Source organism: Cardiocondyla obscurior, linkage group LG19 (genome assembly GCF_019399895.1).
Source record: "Cardiocondyla obscurior isolate alpha-2009 linkage group LG19, Cobs3.1, whole genome shotgun sequence".
Classification (NCBI taxonomy): domain Eukaryota; kingdom Metazoa; phylum Arthropoda; class Insecta; order Hymenoptera; family Formicidae; genus Cardiocondyla; species Cardiocondyla obscurior.
Window position 1 is genome coordinate 1,400,687 of NC_091882.1, and position 21,702 is coordinate 1,422,388.

The 21,702-nt window shown below is 44.9% G+C and overlaps 1 protein-coding gene across 1 annotated transcript; it reads right to left on the reverse strand.

Annotated features, from left to right (window-relative positions):
- Positions 1-925: 925 nt before the first annotated feature.
- On the reverse strand, positions 926-15,730 carry Mglur (metabotropic Glutamate Receptor). Its single transcript, XM_070669288.1, has 9 exons — positions 14,433-15,730; positions 11,068-12,841; positions 9,802-10,147; positions 9,105-9,597; positions 8,537-8,652; positions 6,190-6,461; positions 4,598-4,982; positions 3,961-4,432; positions 926-2,082 (listed from the first exon to the last, which is right to left on the reverse strand). The coding sequence occupies exons 2-9, from the start codon at positions 11,610-11,612 to the stop codon at positions 1,937-1,939; spliced, it is 2,775 nt and encodes a 924-aa protein (XP_070525389.1). The 5' UTR covers positions 11,613-12,841; positions 14,433-15,730; the 3' UTR covers positions 926-1,936.
- Positions 15,731-21,702: the final 5,972 nt, after the last annotated feature.

Below are 21,702 nucleotides of genomic sequence, written 5' to 3' on the forward strand. Positions count from 1 at the left end.
GGAAAACGTTTCGATATTTTATTATCATGGTTTTTTATTCTACCTGAGACCAGCGTATTTGTTAAAAAACCACAATTGCAATTTAAAAAAATAATAAAATGCAGGAAAGGCTGACCTCTCTTTCGGCGACCTCGGACGAACTCGGATTAATCTCATCGATATCAATTTCGTGTTTCGCAGGCACGGGAATAAAGCGCGCCGAGGACTCGCGAACGTTATTACCAAAGGTGTTCATTAGCGGCCCCGTCCGATGACCGAAAATGTCAGCGTTGATTTATTTATTTCGTCTGACGCGAGCATCGATCGCCGTCTATTTACCGAGGCGACGTTTATCGCATTTCGAGGCGAGTTTTCGCTTTAAGGTTTCTCGCCCGATGACGCATCAATTTCGCGAGTCGCCGGAAAATATGATGGATATTAGAGTATCGATTTTTCAGCCGCGTGCGACAGGCGCCGGAATCCGTACTTGCCCCTTGAACTCCGCCCTCGATCACCAATGCAAAAGAATGCAAAAAGCACATAAATGTTCGAGGTGGGAATATTGCCATAGGCGTCGAAATCGGTAGCTTCGTTCGACAGAAGCGTTGCATTTGTTACAAAATCTCGCAATAGGCTCTTAATTTTGACTGTATCTAAAAAGCACGCGCTAATAAAATTTTTCAACAGTTGCCAAACGCATGTTTTCACCGATTACAGATTATTTCATTTTCCGAGGAAATTAAAAATTCAAAATGATCAAATTATGTCAAGTTTGCATTATTTTTGGTCATAATTTGGTTAGGTATGACGTCAAATTGATATTAGTTCCTTAGGAAAGTCGACGCTTATTTCGCTCCATCTTCTAAGCTCGAGAAAGCCGAATTGCATCGCTTTTCAGAAATGATGGATAACGACAAACGGGAATGAATCGCACACACGTCTGACACGCCATTCAATAATTGTTTTATTCCAGATCCAATCTGTCTGTCTCTCTTTCTCGCCGCTCTCGTTACAATAGAAAAGATATTAGAGTATTTGTTTGTCCCTTCTTCCCCGTTTTCTCGTTCTCCTCGTCTCTTCCGCACGTCGCTTTGATCTTGATGACGATACACAAAAGATTCCATCGCCGATACAATAATACATATAACGATACAAATAACGTTCTTCCACCGCGGTGCTTCGCAAAATTGATCAAACGCCTCAAAAATCCGAAGAACTCGTCGCAATCGGGGGAGGAGAGGGGAAAATTGGGATCATCACGTTCATATAAAAGGAATCCTACTTTTTGTCTGCGAGAAAGATATGAATAACGCTCCTCCATAAACGGGAAAAGGGACGGTCGCGCTTAAAATGCGTAAGAAAAGGTGACGAGGGGCGGAGGGAAAAAAAAAATCCCGATCGATATTCTGTGGCAAGGTACAATTGCGCTCGCTTTAAGTACATTTATTTATTGTCCACTGTGTACGATTATCTCGTCACGGAAGGCGTTTTCGGAGGTGGGCATGTCAACGACCGATTAGTAAAAGAGCCAGGGCAAATTAACGCGGGATCAACATTTACGTTCCTAATCGACGTAACACAATGAGTGACGAGGTGCTCAGTTAGAATTAGTGGGTCATACGGTATACAGTTGCTCGATAAATGCACGTCCACGTACATGTATGTGTGTGTTTTTTTTTTTTTTTTTTTTTTTTTTCTCTCACGCAAGGATGTGAGGGTGTGTCGTAATATATATATATAATTTATGCACAAGGACAACGGTAACAATAACGACAACAGCGATCACGATAACGACCGATCTCTCTCCTCAATTGATAAGCGCCGCGCAATCGCGCCGCGAGACGCTCAGCATCCTCGAATACCAGTTCGATTATCCATCGATCACCCGATAACAGATTACAATCGGCGCCAATCCTGGGATTTTCCGGCGACACCGAAATTCCTCGAGGAATTTGGTCTACAGCTGTGCCACCTGCTCGTTGTTCGTCTTGCTGGGAGTGCTGGACGTTAACGAGATCTCGGTAACTCCCACGGATGTCCGCACCGCTGCTGTCAAAGCGCCCTGCAGAGGCACGCTCTCACACGCCGACTCGCACCCCGTGTCTGCAAGGATAAAGATATCAGGTGTAAACGCGACGTCGCGCACGCCCAATGTCCCTTCGCTGCCCCTCGCTCCCGTAGAAGACGAGAAGGACTCCTCCAGTCGTTCGAGTGTCAACACGTGCCGGCCCGATCAAATAATTGGATTTCTTCGCCGACCGTCACGTTGGCGCAGAGCCATTTCGCTGCTAGCGACAAGAACTTTATTACGAATAAAATGATTTTCAGAAATAGATCGATTTTGCTTCTCGAAAGGAGAAAATAAGGGGGAGGAGGAAAGGGCATCCGTTACCGCGGGGGGGTCGAGTTATGACGTCAGAAGCGATACTCTTCTCGTAGCCCTATGGACCGCTTTTTTTTTTACCTCTCTCTTCGTAATTTTTTTTCCCGTGCGCGAGAATCGATCACCGATTGCGAATAGATTATCCAGTGGATTAAGCGGGAATTTCCAGCTTCTGCCTAACGACGGGCCGTTATATTTTTTTTTTTTTTAATATTTTTTTTAACAAAAATAAGAACGATTTCCGCCCCTGTAAATTCAAGGTTTACTTTCGGCGGGTAGAACGACTAATGTAGATCGAATCGCGCCCGAGGAATAGCACAAAAAGGTAATGAAAAAGAGTGCAAGAAGGACGAGATGCACATTATCGATGAAACACGATGGAAGGCGCGATCAAAAAAAAGGCTAATTCACCTTGACGAAGTAAGAATACGGAAGAAGAAAGGAAAAACTCGCGCGACCTCACATTTGCGACGTGGACCTTCAACGCGTTGTTAAAACTCACTTTTTTCGAAAAAGAACGGCCGTAATTTCTGCCGACTACGCAATTCCTGTCGCCAAGTTTCTGAATTTCTCACGGATAATCCGCGAATTCACGGAGAACAAAGGAACGGAGGACTGGCGCTATTAAGTTAATAATTTAACGCTCAGGGCGAATCATCCGAGAGCCATTAGCGGGCTCTGTAATCCGTCTCGTGATAGCAGTCGGTGGTTAATCACGGGCAAGCGATAGCGATTTCCAGCCGGGAAATTGGCGTTATCAATCGATCGCGTTTTGACAAGAGCGGGACGATCGTTAAAACGAAACGCGCGCTCTTATAAATAAAGCGTTTAATAAACTAAAAGCTTTTCGGATGCCGTCGCCCCGCGTATTGGCCCAGATTTTCCGAAACGTTACAACGGCCGCGTTTTACTATCGAATATCAAGCCGTCGCGTATCGATTACCTTCTTTTCGCACGGAACGGCGGAGGTGATCCGCCGACGCGGATCAGATGTCATATCGGATTTTTCGATACGGCGACCCTGGATTTACGTTGCGAGTTCCTTTTCAAGTCATCCTTGAAAAGTAGGGAGGAGCGCTCCCCGCGTTTGCGTTCCTACTTATGCCGGCGTCGGCTTAACAATCGGCAGGCGACACTCTTTCGACGAACTGAGGGCTTTGCGAATTAACCCTGCCGCTCCTTTATTTCCCTTTTTTGTAATCCTATCTTTGTAATTAGTTTTTGACCTTTTCGCTACGTTCTTTCTCATTTTTCTACAGAAAACTTGACTCTGTTAATTATTTACTAATGTCCATTTGTTCAATTATTTGTGCATTATCGGAATATAATTAAAAAAAAAAAAAAAAAAAGAGTTTAATTACATTAATTATCGAGACGGCGCGCTCGTCGTCGCGCGAGAAAAAAGTTTCTTCTTTTTTTTTTTGCAACGTCCCCTCGGCAAGTGCAGTTTTATATTTTTGCCGTGTCGTTAAAATCTTTTTTTTTTTTTTTATTATTATTTTTAGATACGCATAGTGTAAAGTGGATACCACAAATCAGTTGGTCCGTTTTACATTGCGCGTATTTAACGCTCGCAATAAAGGGAAAATAAAGCTCACATTTCGTCATGGACGAAGCGCCGGCGCTGCTGCCCTGCTTCTTGAACGTGCTCCCCATGCAGACTTTGCCGCGAATGTTCTTGTCTGGCTGGAAGACGATAATGTAGACCTTGGGCGAGTAAAGGCAGACCAGAGTGACGGATGCACTCAGACTGATCGCCACGCAGAGGGTGGTGATCTGCGTCTCGTGGGCGTTTCCGGTACCAAAGTAGATCGGCACGAAGGCGAGCCAAATGATGCACGTGGTGTACATAGTGAAGCCGATGAACTTACTCTCATTGAAGTTTTCCGGGATCTTCCGCGTCTTTACCGCATACACGGTCGAGATGAGAATCAGCAGGGCGTTGTATAGCTGAGAGAACAGGAAGCTCATGTCCTGGATGTTGCACTTGAGGATCACTTGACGGCGATCGGGATACGAGTATCTGGTCCCGGGTGGCTCGATAATCATCCAGACCAGCGTAAGCACCACCTTGGAAATTGAAACAAATACCTCTTAAAGGTACTTTAAATATTAAAATTAATTAATTAATTAATTAATTAACTTAAAGAATATGCGATCTTATCTTTTTCTATCGAGCTAACTTGAAAATTTTCCAAGTTTTGTTTTCCCGCGAGATTAAAGTCCAGCTTGTACCTGGAAGGCGATCAGCGCAGCCGCTATGCAGACTTGCGACGTTGGACTGATATACCGCGGTCTGACGGCGGACCTCGAGGCCGAGTCGAAGATCCTGGCGATTCGGTTGGTCTTGGTGAGCAGCGCGCCGTACACGGCGCTAAAGCTCACGCCAACTCCGAAGCGTTGGAGAACACAGGTCGCTGTGGTTGGGGTGGCGAGAAGCACGAAGGTATTCAGGTAGCACACCAGCACGCCCGCCAGCAAAATCACCGTAAGCTCTCGTCCGGATGCGCGCACCACCGGAGTGTCGCGATGTTGGAAAAGCAAACACGCTACCGCTAAGGTCGCCACGATTCCCAGACAAGATATAACGGCGGGAGCGATGGCAAAGGCGCTGCTCCACCTGACAAAAGCGGAAACGAAGCACGCGGGTAGCACACAATTAATATGCGGAGAAAATGTTACGCTAAGGTGAATGATAAATATAAAGAAATATAACAAAATGTTTAAATTAACAAATATTACAAAAAAATTATTATTATTATTATTAAATTGAGGTTTGGGTAATGGAAATATGACGCAGTTCTTGGCACCAAATTGTCAATTTAATTTTAATATTTTTTTACGTAAATGGAAAGCGTTCCGAATCAATTAAAATCACAGCCATGGCACCGTTTTGGAATTGAAAATGATTCAAATAAAATCGAAACGTTTTTACCATTTACCTAAAAAAATATTAAAATTAAATTGATAATATGGCATCGAGAACTGCGTTACACTCCCATTGCCTAAACCTCAAATTTATTTAATATTATCGAGGAGTTATTATACGTAATTAAAATTTTATAGTAAGAAATGGGGTTACGGGAGTTGGTCCAGAATGGTCCGCAATTACTATAACGCCATAATAATTCTTAGGAAAAAAATTAATTCATTTACAATCTCTTTTCAGACAAATAAAATTAACACTTAACTTTTTGAAAAAAAAAAAAAAAAAAAAATTAATTAATTACTTAATAAACAACGCTTTAAATTTATGCCCTAAAAAATTCCATTTCAACTGTTATTAGTTGGCATTTAACGCCAAAGCAATCTCGTTTAATCTTTAGAAGTACAAATAATGCTACATGAACGTGCGATAAACAATCCGTTCCCGGCCAATTGTACGGAAAGCAATTTACAACTTCAATAAAATAAATAACAACGGTTGCACACAATAATTAATAAATACCATTTCCTTTCATTAAACTTTCTACCCAGGCACGAGAGATAAAATCCGCGAAAATTTTGCCGGACGCCAAAGCAAGCTTAATTATCATTTAATTATCGCACATAATTTCGGAAATAAAATTAAACTCCCCCCTTTTTTTTTTTTTTTTTTTTTTTCGAGCGAACAAAAAGTAAAGCGACCATGTTTCGGAGTATCACATTTTTCGCAGCAAATCCCTGCCTCGCGAACGGTTTTTCCTTCGTCCGGGCTTCCGCGATCGTTTCTATTAATCCCGGGATTATATTGGTTCGAGGAAAATATCTCTCGACGCCGTCATAGTTTCAGGAGAAGAGAAGAGAAGAGAAAAGAAAGAGAGAAAGAGGGTGAGTGACGCGCGTACCTGATATGATGGACCGGCAGCTGATAGCATCCGCGCTTATCGGGGTGCGGCCAGAAACCCGGGCCGCAGTCCATGCAGGTGTGCTCGTCGAGAACGAACTCGTACGCCTCGCACTGGTCGCACACCCAGCAACAAGTGTCACCCTGTTGCTTCTTTATCATACCTGGCTCGCAGGGCAACGAACACGCGGAGATCGGTATGTCCTTCGTCCCCCGCGCCCACACCATCTCCTCCGTGCGGATGTCCAGGGAGTTGTACCATTTGCCCACCACCTGTCGGCCAGAGGTTCGGCACGTGGTTGACCCGTCGGCTGCCGAGTCCCGACGCGCGCAAGCGTCTCGTCTCGTCTCGCGATTTGGAAGCCGGTCAAATTTCTCATCGGGCGCCAGTTAATCACGCGGACGAGAGAGAAAGAGAGACGTTAAACATTTCTCCCGCGTTTTATTCGCGATCCTTGGAAAGAGAACTTTGGAATTCCTTTCGCGGCTTATCTGTCTTTAAATAACTTTTTAAATAACCCGAGTGGAAATTTATCTAGCTAATCTGATTTTGTTACATCGCGCAGATTAAATATATTTCTTAACTGGTGACCAGCTTGGTGCTAGCCATAAATTACAAGAAAGTATTAAAAAAAGAAACAAAATCGGTCGTATAGTTTTTGTCCGGCTTGTACCGTGTATCTAAATAGATGTCTAAACTTTTTTCGCCGCGTACTTTGTTTACTGTTGTTGAGCTGACCTTACGTAAAACTCGCTCGACTGCCGAATTCGCGAAGCAAAAACCGGTTCTTGCCGTCGGCCACCGCGCGTCCTCCACTTCTTGGAACGCGAAGGCCGACGGCCAGATGTAAACACCCGCACGTCCTCACCCTACCGCGACGGTCAGCTGGTCCGGCGAATTCGATAGTCGAGCGTTGCGTAAGATCAACGCAAAACAGTAGACTAGTACGCGGCGAAAAACCTTAAGATATTTAGCTTTTCAAGTCGTTATTAATCCTCAGCCCAATTGATTTAGTTTTAATTATATTTTTAATGTCAATTTTATTGCCTCGTTAGCTTCCAATTTTCCCGTCCTTCGTAAACGGCCATGTATTTTTCTTCGCTCAAGAGTTTTATTCTACCTCCGTTACTTCGGTTTTTCAGGAGCTCTCGCGGACTCTTCGAAGTACAACCATCGGGTAACTTTAATTACTCGTTAAAAAGACAGAACCACTTCTTCGCGCCCTAGCCTCGTCCGATTCCGCATGACATTGATCGCGCCGACTTTACACGACGAGCGAGACACCCCGGAAACTGGCATTCGAAAAATACCATGATGGATAAACGAACGACGGTAGCTTTAACAATCGCGATTATAGGTACTGCAAACACAGATGTTTGTTGGAAGAAATTTTATTTCGATCGTTGTGTAACACCGGAAAACATTCGCATTTTTTCGCGGCCTCGCAGCTTCCGGGTCTGTTAAAGCAAAGCTGTGATCTTTGGCCACTTAATTTTAAATCGAGTTTGTTAAAGAGTCTATTATCAAGATTTTTAACGATTGCAATATTCAGAGTTCCAATGCAGATTATAAAAAACAAAAAAAAAATTATTTTTTGTTTTATTCCCAGTATTTATTTCATTTCATTTTAATTAATTTTATTATTTAATTTTATTGTATTAAAAGCATTTTAACTGCACGTGACAGTTAATGAGAATTAAAATTTGCAAAAATTATAAAAATATTGATGCAGAGTTTTTCATGTTTTTTTTTCTTTTTCATAAATTTTAGAATTTCCACAAAATCCAATTAAAATAAAATTAAACGCCATTTTATTCCGTTTGAATTCAAATTAGACTCGTTAAAACTCGGTCTTGAAAAAATTCAAACACGAAATTTTAAAGCGAAAAATTTCAACGCTATTTAGATTGTCTGGCCATCGGAAAATGTCGCATCTTTGTGCGCGTGTTAACGAGCAACCCATCTAGAGTAGAACTGCGAGTTTTTATTAGTACGCAGCACTTTTTATTGACTTTATATCAAATTTCCAATTGAAAACTCTATTACAACAGAGCCCAACACTTTTACCATTTCGCCCGGATTCAAATTGGCTCCGTCGTGAAATTTATTTTCGGGGGGAATTTCCATCTCGAGCGCAACCTCATTTGCGTATTAGCGAAGTAATGACGAAAACTAAAGTTTGCGAAAACGAGGAAGAGGAAAAGCGGGGAAGAAAGGGAGGAGACGACTTCCTGAGGAGTTCCAATTGAATTAATCGTACTCGGCGGCCAGACAGTTCGTTCAATTATGCATCGACGACAATATAATGGCGCGGTACAACGATTAGAGCGCCCGGAATGAGTCTTACCCGATAATGATAGCCGTTTGCGCCATTGTTGTTCGTCCCCTTACGGAAATTGAGGATCTCGTATCGTGCCAGGCCGTCCCCGTGCTTGTCGAACTTGACTTCGCTGCCGGCAGCGTCTGTAAAATCACTCGTATCACTGCGAACTTCCCGGCGCGCAATCGTGTAAATTAGCGGCTTCGAGGACTCGGGGATACAACGCGTACGATATCTTGTCACAAAAATTAGAGGAAAAAAAAAAAAACAACTGAAAAGGAATGTTGAATGCGAAAATAGCTTTGAAATAGTTTGCTTCGACTGCATTCTCCTTCTGAAAGATCCATTCGGTCCTACTTTTGACAAAGCCGGATTGAATTCTCTCGAATCGATCGCTCGGCCGATTATCCCTAGCGCCGTTTCATCGAGCATTTCTTAAGCGCTCCTTTTCTTCCGCGTCGTTCTCAGGACACCCTTAGAAAGGGCACGAGGCGAACGACAGGGACAGAAGGGTGAGAAAAGAACGGTAGAAAGAAGGCGGACAAAACGGCACGACTTGCGATTTTTTGTCAGAGGAAATGATTGGCGAACTTACCTACAAAGGACACGTTCAGCAGGTAATTCTTATAGAACGCGCCGCGATCGTAGTTGGCCATCGACGAGCACAAGCCCTCGCTGTTGCGGCCGCACAGGTCCTGGCGCAGCTTGCTGAGCGCGAGGGCGAACGCGTACACCGCGTCGACGACGAATTGCACCTTGGACTCCTGCTCGTAGCCGCTGGCCGCGTTCAACTGGAGCTTGGGCGAGCAAATGACGAGGCTCTGATTGTTGGATCCACCGGTCCGCCAACTGGCTTCGAGACGTTCATAAGTCAGAACGTTCCTCCGCAGGGTGCAGTCGAACACTTCCTCCCAATACTCGCCAAACCAGGGATTTCGTCGGTTGTTTTCCGGCGTGAGCGAGCTCATGTAGTTGTCGAAGCCAGGGATGTTCTCCGACTGCAGCTCGACGGTGATGGCGCCTTCCGCCTCGTCCTCGAGGCCCTCGACTAGCTTACCTTGCCGGCCCCAGCCGTCACTCGCCAGCCACTGCGACATTGTTTGCAGAAAATATTATTTTAAAGAGAAAAAAAACGATGAAACGCGTCTCTGGAGTAAGCGATACCGTTCGGAAAACGATTTGCTAGCAATAAAAAAGAAGAAAAAAAAAACGGTGATTTGAGTACAACAAATCAAGGCCGAATTATATTAAACTCGAGAAGTTAATTATCCCACTCTACTCGGTTCACCGACCTGAAATGGCTGGCTGAGGTTGGATCGTCTCGCGGCCTCGAGGATGCCGCGGGCGTCTTCCGCACGGGTGAAGAGCACAATTGCGCGGGCGTTCGGCTTCTTGCTCAGACGTTGAATGATGTCGTCGAACACTTTGTTGTCAGCGGCACTAGGCACCTTCAGGGCGGCCGCGATGCAGACGTTCCGCTCGGTGGCTTCGCGCGTGAACACCTCGATCCCGTACTCCCCGTAGCTGCCCTCGGAATACACGGTGGAGACGTACGACCAGTTGGCGCTTTTCACCACATCGACCAGCGCGATCGACTGGAAAGTGTCCGGCGGTACCGTTCTCGCAAAGTAGTCGAACCTGAAGAACGAGCAAACATTAAGAATGAACTCGATTTAAACTCTTAAATCGTTTGTTTGTTTATTTATTTATTTATATTTTACTTAGAGTAGGTTACAACTATCTGATCAATTTTAATATTTTAGTTAAAAAATTCATCTATTTAAATTTCCTGAATTATTATTTTATTTTTTTTTTTTTTTGGATTTATCTGCAAGACAAATAATTAATAATAGAAATTAATAAATTTCAATTAACGTGCGATCTTGAGATGCATCGAATGATTATTTCTAGCGGAAACATATAGGTACTCGTCGCCTGTAATAAATGTTCGAACAGTAATTAGAAATCTTCTAATGACAATTAGACGCGAGGTCGACAAACGACGTCAAACTAACGAGTGCTTGACGGGAACGTTGGATGTTCACATTAATTACAATCCAAGTTTTATCATGCGACACAAAAATTGATTAAATTAATCATCGAATCGAATCGAACTCAGCCTCGAAGCGAGGAATTACGAATTTTCTATTTAAAATCAAAGTTTATTTGGGAATAAATTTCGAAATACATATAATAAATCTCTCCCGATCGTTCAACCACGCCGAGTTGTTCAAAGCAGGTCTTTATGAAACCCTCGAATAACTTGATAACGAGCGGCAATATTGGAATATAAATTTTTAATTAATTGTGCCCGCAATTGAAATTTAAGGATGATTAAATAAGCGCAAAACTTGTTTCCTCGATTTAATTCTTACTTCTTCTTCTTCTTCCCATCACTTTCAATATTTATTATCCTTTAATTTAAACAAGAAGATCGTTTCTTTAGCATCCGAAAGAAAGTATTCAAAGGTCTTTCTACGATAAATCTTTTAATTAATTAAACTTTTAATTAATACGAAAAGTTTAACATACCGATAACTTGAAAGAAATCTGGTTACCTGGTCTTGTCGCTGAGCGCCTTGGCCGTGGAAGCTGGCGATATCTGTGGAATGTGGAAGAGCCGTAGCAAATTCGCCACTTGCAAAGACACGGAGCTGTAGGAGCCGCCAATTACCCCGAAGATGGGTCCCGCGCTGGCGGTCCTCTTCACTCTAGGTGTCGACTTGTCGGCGCACTCGAGCACGCTGATGTCGATGTTCGAAAGAGACGCCCTGACAAAGTGCAGGCTTTGATTGAGCGCGTACGTGTCGCGGCCGCACGTGTCGAGGATGTGCACGCCGAGCGTGACGCCCGGCAAGATTTCGTCTTCTCGGTTAATCTGATCGACAGCGAACAACATCGCCTCGAGACGCTGCACGCCTCGGTGATAGATATTGGGCCCGCAGGCTGTGCCGCCGCCCTTCTCGTGCACCGGGAACAATCCTCCCAGCACGATATCGCCGGGGATCAACACCGCCTCGCTGTACGTTCTTGACTGTACCGTCGACAGGGTCGTTAAATGCAAAAAGATCAGAAGCAGGAGAAGCGGCCAAGGCTGGGGCATTTTAGCTGCCTGGATCGCTACCGCTCTCTCGACGGACTCCTTCTCAGAGTCCTGGGCACCTTAGACCCGTTACATTTATCGGGATCAAGTTCCTACGGAGCCCTGACCTGAAGTCTGACCGCCTGTCTCGAAGAGCGAAGATTGGCTCATCCTTGACTCGTTCGACACTCTACATATTTGCGATCGATCGCTCTCTTTCTTTCCCCGTTCTCCTCTCGTTAAACAGATAAATGATAAATATCAAAGCCGCAGTTCCCTAACATCGAGTATTAATCAAGTATTGACTTTGGTATTAATTGCCCGGTTATTGCAGCCGGGGTGGTCTCTTGAGACTCGCTCGAGTTCTCGGGATTGATACGTGACTGACTTGGTGGTTCACCGCACTCCTCGCTGGCACGGTTTCCCGCGGGGGAGAACGCGTCTTCGAGGAAAAAGCGTCGGGTTCAGCGATATCCGCGCACCACTGACCGCGAGCTTCTTGATCGCCCCTCGATCGCTCGACCGATCGCGCTTTTCCGCATTAGGCATCCCTCTGGGGGATAGAGAGCGATAAATCACTCGAGTCTTTCACGATCGCTCCTCGAGTCGCCTCGGGCGTTGCTCGGATTCTTCACGTTCTGTATTATCTCTTCTCGAGCTTTCCCAGCGGCAAGTTATTTTCCCGTTTTTCCCTCTTTTCGTTCCTTCTTCGAGTTCTTTATTCTCCGACCGAGCGCCAATCAGGTCGAGAAAATGGGCAGACTACGGAAAACTACTCTCTGAAGAAAAAGCCTTCAAAGTCCAAAGCGATTATCATGGATTCCCGGGCTTGTTGTTCTAATAATCAACTCCTTCCGGCAGAAGATTCAAGTACCGGAAGGATCGCTCGACGTCGTTTCCAATCCCGCCGTCGTTCTCTTCAACCCTAACGTTCTCGTTGCCATCGAAAACGCCCCGCTGGACTTCCGGCTCACCCTTTGTCGATCCTCGAATAATCTCCCGCGAGCATGCGATCGTTTCTTCCAGGAATATCACTTTTGTCCTGCCGGGTTTTTCTTCCGCCGAGTGAACTTCCGACTCGTTATTCCCGGGTTTAATCTCGCCGAGTCTAACGAGCGTGAGATAACGATTTTAAATCCGAGGTAGTCTTGTTTTGAATTTCAAAACTGGTTCCGCTCCCCGGTCTTCCACTTTCGCGAGAATTCAAGATGAGAACAATCGGGTGGTAAAAACTTGAGTTTTCCGTAGTCCTGCAATATTTTATAAACGATCGACGATGAGATTTACACGATCTAAAGTTTTCCCGGAAACAGAAAGCGCGCGCGCGGAAAAGCGAGAGCCGACTCTCTCTCTCTCTCGAGAGAGAGAGAGAGAGAAAGAGAGGAAATGATCGGTGCCGTGATGGAAGCGGCTTCGAGCGAACCGCGCCATATAGAGCGCACGTCGGCTTCTGGGAATGTGTTTGCCTATATCGCGCATCCGCTTTTCGGACTAATAATTTCGCCGACGACTTCCGCCCCGTGATTGCTCGGGAAACTGCTAATGCGTGCCGCGTCCTACATCCTAGGCGTATGCACGAGCGCATCGGCACGTCGGAGTGCACCCCCGCGGCGGGGATATAGGGAGGAGGGCTGCGTAGGCGAGGGTCGGGCAAGGGCAAGGGCGCAAATATATATATATAATACGCGAAAACGTGTGTACATATCTATATCTCGAGATTGACTCCGTAATCCCGATCGACACGGAAATGGGAACGGCTCTTCGTTGCGGAGGGAAAAGGGGCCAATTGCGAGCGATTGTATAAACACGCGTGATGCTGTGAATCGCATCGGGATCGTCCCGATAATCTCATTCCCGTTCGATCGTCGTGGGGAAAGGTAAGGGTAAGAAAGCTCATTCCTCTCGCGTCCGGGGGCTGGCGGGGAGAGAGGGTTGTAACCGCATGGAAATAGCTCACCAACACAGGTGCACGATTATGTAAACACAGGTAATATCGCGAATCGCTCTGAGATTGCCCGGGTAATCCCGTAATCGTTTAACTTGTCGACGTGGCGCGGGACGAAGGAGATCGGAAAACCAGAAGATTTCCCTTTCGCCGCTCTCTTTTCGAAGAATAAACTGCGCGCGAGGAAAATGGAAATAACGAGCGAGGGAGGTGGGAATCGAGGTAAATTGCTTCCGGCGCGTTCTCTTCCGTGCATCGCCGCTAATCGACGGGCGTCTTTAATAATTTCAGCACACAAATCATGGCGGAAAACAGCGGAAAAGAACCGGCGGCGATTCGCCTCATTTAGCTAATTAAAAATCCGAGCTCAGGGCGGCGAGCGACGCTCAAAGCGCACGGCGACACGTGTTTTTTTCTTTATGCCAAGTCTCCTTGTTAAACATAAAATCAATTTTTATTCCTCCTCTGGATATTATTTCAATGAAAAATGAAAAGGTCTTGCAGTAAATAATTACAATATTAAAATCATAATTAGTTGCAATAACTATGATAATAAAATAATTATTACATACAGAATGTTTTAATCGCACTTTTCTAAAAATTTTCTTGATAAATTTCCGCGACGTATATTTCACGGTTTAATAAAAAGATTTAACGTGAAAAATTAGCTTTTTATGGCGTTTTCTAATGTTACTTTCTCTTTTAACAGGATTAAGAATCGTAGAAAAAAATAAAATAAAATAAAAACTAATATAAAAACAAAGACAATAAAAAGGGGAAGAATCCAATCAAAGTATAGACAAAGCGAAGTATCCTGAGGATCGCTATGTATAATAGCGACATTTCGATTCTCTTTTATCTTTTAAAAGAATAATCAATCAATTCTCTGCCCAAACCTTGGACTTTTTGTATTATTTTCGTCGATTTTGTAACAATTCCTATTTGTGATATCGTCGTCGATCCGTCTTGTGATCTAGCAAGAATTTACGACGATAGATCCCTTCGCCGGCGAGACAGTCCGATTCCAGCAAACGAATCGCGCACTCCAATCCGTCGCCAATTCCAATCGCTCGTCTTATCAAGCGATCTTCGTGCGATCGTAGTCTAAAGTCACAGATCGAAATCACCGTCTCGCGCGCCTTCGCCTTCGCGTCGTGCGGCTAATTAGCCGCGATCGATCCTTTCGCAAGGCGAGAACCAAGCGGGATGAGTCCTAACTCGCGCAGCACGGTTCTTCGACTTTCCCTCTCGTTCGCTTCGCTCTTCATTCTCTCTCCGCGTGGGCCTGTTTGCGAAATCCCGCCAACAACTCGCCTTCCGGAGAATCAATCCTCCCTCTTATCGCGTTCTCACGAACGTTCCGATACGACGGAGACGGGAAATCGAGCGTTTCGCAAACACCGTCCTGACATATTTTCCGCGACACTGTTATTCCGTGAATCTCGGAATCGAATTGAATCAGCAAGAAATCGACGCGAACAGGTTGTCCGTCACTCCGTGCGCGAAAGGAACGGACGGAATGGAATTACGTCGCTTTTCCGGTTTCTCGTAAAACATTCCTCGAGGGTATTGCTAGTCTCCTAAGCGTTAAACATTCGCGTCGGCGAAGAGGAACACGTTTCTCGGCACTCAGTGAAATCTCGAAAACGAAACGGGGAAGCAAAAGCTCGTCACGGCTCGCATGAATTATTTCTCCAAGTTTTATGAGGAATTTCAAGCCCCGAGGATTCAGATGGATTCTCAGATCGAAGAGCGAGAGAGAGAGAAAGATAAAAGGAGAGAGGGAGAGGAGAGAGAGAGACAGAAAGGGGAAGAAAGACAGAGAGAGAAGATGACGAGAGAGAACGAGAGAGAGGATCGTTTAAACGGCTCGATGTAACTCGGAGACACCCTTCCGTCACGCGTTTAATCCCTTCGCGACGGAGACAGCCGGTCGAGCAGTCGGAGGAAACAATCGCGAGGGAGTCTCTTCTGAAAGGGTTGAGGGCCGTTTATCCGTTGCTCGCGTGGACGAGCGTTCGCTCGCGATCCCGCGGGGAATGTCGTAACTCGCGCGACAGCGAGCTCAAAGGGCGGGGGTGACGTCGCGATTGCAGCCGCCACAGCACGACTGGCCGAACGGGCCACCGAGCGAGCGGGCCACCACGGAACCATCCCCTTCTCGAGCAAAACCACCCTTTCCCCCCCTTTCTCCACCCCTCGTCCTTAACCCCTAGCCTTCGCTCTCGGTTCCGCTCGGTTCCGCCCGGCATCCCTTTCTTTCTCTCTCTCTCTCTCTCGCTCTCTGCGAAGCACGAGTTTGTCGCTTTCTCTGCCGCGCAGTGCCGTGTTACGTGATTTTCACGCAACTCTGGTCCCGCGATTTTTCCTGGTCCTAAGCGAATCGTGAAACGCGCGGGAAACCGAAGGGGTGGCTAGCCGCAGTCGGGTCCTTGAGAGAAATTTTACGGGGTAAAAAAAAGGAAGGAAAAAAAAAAAGCGCGGCTCGCTTTTCGCGGCCTCTCAAGGGCTACCATTTTCCATTCTCGTCATCCGGCCGGCACACCCGAGTACCGAGTGAAGAGCGTTCTCTGCTTAGACGACGTCATTAAGATTTTTTTCTCGCACCCTCTCTCACTTTATCTCTCTCTTTGTTTCTCCTTCTTTCTTACTTTGAAGAGTTCAACACGTTGTCTGCGAGGTTGAAAATTTCTCTTGCGTGTTGATAACGCTCTCAGTTATAAAAAAAAAAAAAGACTTGCATTTTGACACGACCGTGTTAAGCGTTTTCGGTTATGTGGCTAATTTTCTACCGTTTCCGCAAAAGTCGAAATATATAATGTTAGAAAAAGATATAATGTCGCGAGGAGAGTGGTATCGAGTCGCGAAAGGAGATGGATAGCTAGAAGAGAGGAAAATATTCTCGTAGGTCGTCGGGAGAATCGAGCCTTTACAAATCAAATCCATCACTTGCCTTTCTTGTTACGAAAGAAAATAAAGATGCAAGACTGTGGCTGCACGAGACGGTCGTAGAAATAAATGTTCAATTTTATTTGTCATGTTTGCGTTGTAATTTTTATGTGCTTTCTCCGTTGCAGCGATAGATATAAATTATTCAATACCTCCCGTGCGGAAACGAGTTCTTTTTACCGCAAAATACTTCTTGGAATCCCTTTCTCTGTGAAAACGCCGACTTTTCTGCAGTCTCTATATAATTCCGAGAATCTAAATAGTAATGTCGAATAATAACTAATAATTATAATTATAGGCGGTACCTGAGACCAGCTTTGGTCGATGCTTTCGAAGAGAGACAGACAGACAGAAACGGTGAAACAGAGTAAGAGAGGGGGAAAGTAAGAGGGTGGATCCCGAGCGCGCATTTCGCAACTAATTAAACGCCTTAATGACGTTTTAATCGTCAGAGCACACAATATTAAACACGTAAGTAGCATCGCACGATGGAGAGAAGAACTCTTCGAGCGGGTCGAGAAGTCACGGGCGAAAGTAAATGAAATCTCGAGTGGTTATAACTTTAATAGCAGCCGGATGAATTAGTTACAATGCGCCGATCGTAAAAAATGAAAATATCCCGAGGAAGGAAGTTCGTCATCCTTTTCTCCGATTAAAAAATCTTTTCCCTCTCGCGATCGAGCGAGGCAACGAGGATCGAATTGGACGTCTGTCGAGCCGTGGAGATGGAGTTGCGCGGAGTTTCGACATTTCTCTCCGGGGAATATCCCCCTTTCCTTCCCTCTTCATAGGTTGAGAGGTAAATTCACTCCGACGTTTCCTCATGTCGACGTCGTCGTCGTCGTCGTCGTCGAGAGGACCGTCGCGCGTTTCCAGACGGGAAACGTCATCTCGCACGTCGTGCACGACGTGCGGCAACAAGGATAAGTCATTTTATTGATCCGGCTTAATATCGCGCTTCGCGGGGCTACCTGCCTGCCTGCCTGCCTGGCTCTCTCGCCCGAGTTCGCTCTTCTTTCCCGCGCGCATCGGGGGTGTAGGGACGTCACGTGTCACGATGTATACGCGGCATATCCACGGTATCGCGCGAATACGCGACGCGACGCGACGTAACGCAGATAACGAAAATGTCAATAGCAATGGGACGCGATCGACGCACGATACGCGTTCCCGTCACACGCGACTCCTCTCTCTTTCTCTCTCTCAGTCACATTTCACTTTTTTTTTCTTTTTTTCTATCGTTGCTCTATTTTTGTGGTTTAAAAATGTATCTTAAAATATGTAAATAATAGGAGATGTAATATAAAATTATATGTAAACGTAGCATAACGCGTACTTTTTTTTTTTTTTTATCTATCTCTTTCCTTTATAATCTCCCTCGATTTGACACATTTTTGACTAAATATTCGGGTGCAGAAACCATGTACGCGGCTGCAGGGCTCCATTCATCTCGTCTCGCGTTATCGAGTGGAAAGCTCGATTAGAATCGCGTCTCGTAAAACGTACGGGGTGGCTTGTCGCAGCTCACGTTCTCAAAATCGGCGAATTTCCCCGGAAGGCTTTGCGAGTCGGCTTTTCATTCCCGCTCCAAATTTTTAACACCGATGAATTTCCCCACGATAAAACAACCGATTACAACTCTTTTTAAATCTTATTGTTAGTTCCTTTGATCGACGAGAATGAACTTGGCTTCTCCACCGTGCACCCCGAATTTTCAACTTGGAGCACTACGTGCATGCTCTCGCAGCTTCGTCGGAATACCGCGGAAAATTTTACCCTTCCCCTCATCCCTGAAAAGTACTTGTACTTACGACACCCCCGAAACGAACGCAGTCGGGCTTCTCGGCTCAGTTCGCAATTAGCATTTGTAATGTAATTCGCAACTCGCCGGCGAAGCGGTATCCGCGTTAGCCTTTTAAATCGCGTTTTCCAAGCGTGATCTCGGTCGAAACGCCTGGCAAACCGCATTTAATCACGTTAATTTCGGAATTTCCTTTGATATTTCCGGGTTGACCCTTTTCGTTCCGCGTTAACGTTCGTCGAAAATTCGTTGCTCGGGAGTTGTTGAGGGAGACGGGAAAAGATTGACGGAGGGAAATGGAGCGGCCTGGCGAGCGCGACAATGGACCCGCGAGGAGGGCGGCCGGCACAAAAAGCCCTCCGGCTCGTTCCTCCCGAGGCACGAGAAGCTATTTCAGTTAACGCGGACGCGAAGAAAACGCCGCTGACAAAGCGCGACGCGTCGTCGGCGTGATCTCACCCCGTCCAAGCGCGATATGTACTTTTCCATTTTCCTCCGCTCCGTTGAGCCACCCTTCTCCGCTCTTTTTGCTTCCCGGACGAAGACCGCCGCGAAGTACATTAAACGAGCACCCGTATTATTTAGTCCTTTTCCCATTCTGCCTAGCGGATTTTCTTCTCGAGCTCCTCGTCGACACGCGATTACGTCCCTCGAAATTCGCCCAAGCCAATCAACTTTTTATTTTCGAGAGAAAAGTTTTTTAACGTATAAAATTATTGCGCAGTAAAAAAATTCTAAATAGGTCGAAGGGTAATTATAAATTGCAATTATTCTTAAATACCGTGGTTATCGGTGTCATTTCTCCCTCTCTCTCTCTCTCTCTCTTCGGCCTTCTACAAATCGAGTAACACATGCGAGGAAAGCCGCGATCGATCCCGGGATGCGCCGAATCGACCGCTTTTGCGCGAAACTACGCCGTCATCCCCCGTAATTCAGCGTAGTGCGTCGCGTACGCGCGATTCTTTCGACGGGGTTTACATGGGCACGCTTTTAGCCGGAACCGGAATTAGGTCGAGCGTGGATATCGACGAGCGCGCGCGCGCCATAATTAGGATAAACGCCGAGGAGTATCAGAACGATACGAGAATGGAAGGGAATCGACGTTCTTTTTCCGTCCAACGCGCTGACGCTCGTCGGATTATTTTGATTCCGGGCGATCGTATTTTCGTACTTCTCGAGAATGTCGCGCGTCCAAAGAAGGTGTCGATATTCCAATAAGTGACGATAACGACTCGTCAGGGAGGAGGGAGGGGAAAAAAATAGTAAACTGCATCTTGTAACGAGACGACCTCAGAGCGACGGAAATCAGTCATTTTGTATTCTACTCGAGAGGTTTCTGTCCCTCCCTTCTTCGAAAAAAATCTTATAACATTCCTCGCGGGCGCGAAATCGATAAACTTCTCTTTTGGCGAGACTACCCCGAGAGAGAAATACAGTCGCTTTAGGTCTCAACTATAATTTTGTAATATTTATAATATATATAAAATTTATAAGATATGCTTATGATATTTGTGGTACTGTAAAATAATTTTGTAATATCTTTTAATATTACAAATATAATAAAATTATTAATTTATAATATTATAAAGACATAGTTGAGACCAAATTACGAGTGATTATCTTCTGCCTTGACAAAGCGTTTTGAATGCCAATGTTCACACGGATCGTTAGCGAATCGCGATTCGAAATTTGAAGCAAGCACTCTCGCGATAATCAATGAATCATATCTACAATTCTATCACTGACGACGAATTGCGCTTGTCAATTGGCTCGTCATTTTCACGTCGACGATGACGACGCTTGTTCTGAGAAGTACCTTAATTCCTTCTATTTTTCCCCTTATCTTTTTCGTTTCTTCTCCTTCGTTCTTATCTCCCAGCTGTTTTCAACGAATGAAACACGGACGAGCAATTGTTGTAACGTCTGTACGTCGCGAATTCACGCGTCTATCTAAATTAAAGACAGCCGGCGATAAACCGCATCGTTATCGCAAAGATTAACCGCAATTATTGTCATTCGGGCGCAATATTGATTTGCAGAAGCGTGATAAATGATAGCGAACTGCGGTTTGTGTAACCTGATGACTCAGGCAAACTCTCGCGATTGATTCACCGTAGGTGCGATTAATTGCAATTAGCTTAGGTGGGTGGTGATAAAAGAAAAAATTTCTCACATCCTGAGAAGTATTACGAATTATTCTGAGAGAAGAGTATGATTGCTTTCGGACCCAACTAAAAATTTTATAATACTTGTAACAATAAATATGATAAATTCAGATATATATATATAATTGACTTTGTCATAATAATTGTTAAAAATATAATAAAACTATGGTCGGGTCCAAAAGTAACTGTGTTTTCCTTCTAGTGTACGTATCGCTGTAAAATATTACCGCTTCGCTTTTATCGCGCGAAGAATATCACGATGTGTCGGCACGGTATTAGCAACATCTTTCTCAGAGATTAATCGAGATCGAGGAATTCCGATTTCTCGGGGTGCCGGCCGAGTCTCCGAAAATGAAGAGACCATCAATTAAGTCGCCGACCTACATCGCGCTATCGTTCTTAATCCGTATTCGCGATCGATATAACACACTGATTATTAATCGCCCCTCCGTCGTATAATTACTACGAAAGTACTCCGCGAAGAACTCGCTAAAAACCTACTAATCGGCCAGCCGTCTCTCTGAGAACAAAAATTATCCTTTCCAAAGACTATAATTATCCTGACAAACGTCCCTTTGTAGACTAAAATTTCAACCGCAATTTATTTATATAATTTTATTATCTCCTACATAACAAGCAGTTTGAAAAATTAAAAATTAAGTCGCGATACTTCTTAACAGTTTTTCTGAACAAAAAATATCTTGCATGAAATATATATATACATATTTAATTAATACGTATTCAACTAAAATAGTATAGAAGCATGAGCTATAGTCAAGAGTAAATTCCATTATGTAAAATTTTTCTATAACAATTTGAATAGCTTTTTCAAGTGAGTAAAAAGTTAAGATTTGTGCTTTCCGAATAAAGAAAAAGCTAAAACTTTTTTTTTTTTCGTACCATGGCAAATCCAAGGCAACTTGTAGAGTTTAAAGTAAGTTTGACGACTTCGGAGGCAAAATCGCCGGTTTATTCAAAAGCGACGCAATAAGAGAGCTCGGAAGCTATGCTCGATTTTCCAGCTACCCTTTGTTTTCAGTGGAGTTATTAGTCCACGTTCGGTCGCACGTCTCTCGAGTCGTTCTTTAACGTCGCCGATATTTGTGACTGTCTCGGAGAGAGTTTATGCCGTAAGAAGGAACGCAACGAGAGCGCGGGTTAATAGGACGATCGTCTTATTGATCCTGCACGGTGAGTTTCCACGACGAGAAGATATCGCGTGATCGCGCGCGGTTTCTTTGAATCTCTCCC

Bases quoted from the DNA above. Each gene is read 5' to 3' on its own strand.
- Mglur (XM_070669288.1), bottom strand. From the start codon at position 11,612: ATGCCCCAGCCTTGGCCGCTTCTCCTGCTTCTGATCTTTTTGCATTTA. The intron at 8,653-9,104 runs GTAAGTTCGCCA...GTGATTTTACAG, and splicing joins GCTGAACGTGTCCTTTGTAG to ACGCTGCCGGCAGCGAAGTC. The intron at 4,433-4,597 runs GTACAAGCTGGA...TCAATTTCCAAG, and splicing joins CTGCGCTGATCGCCTTCCAG to GTGGTGCTTACGCTGGTCTG.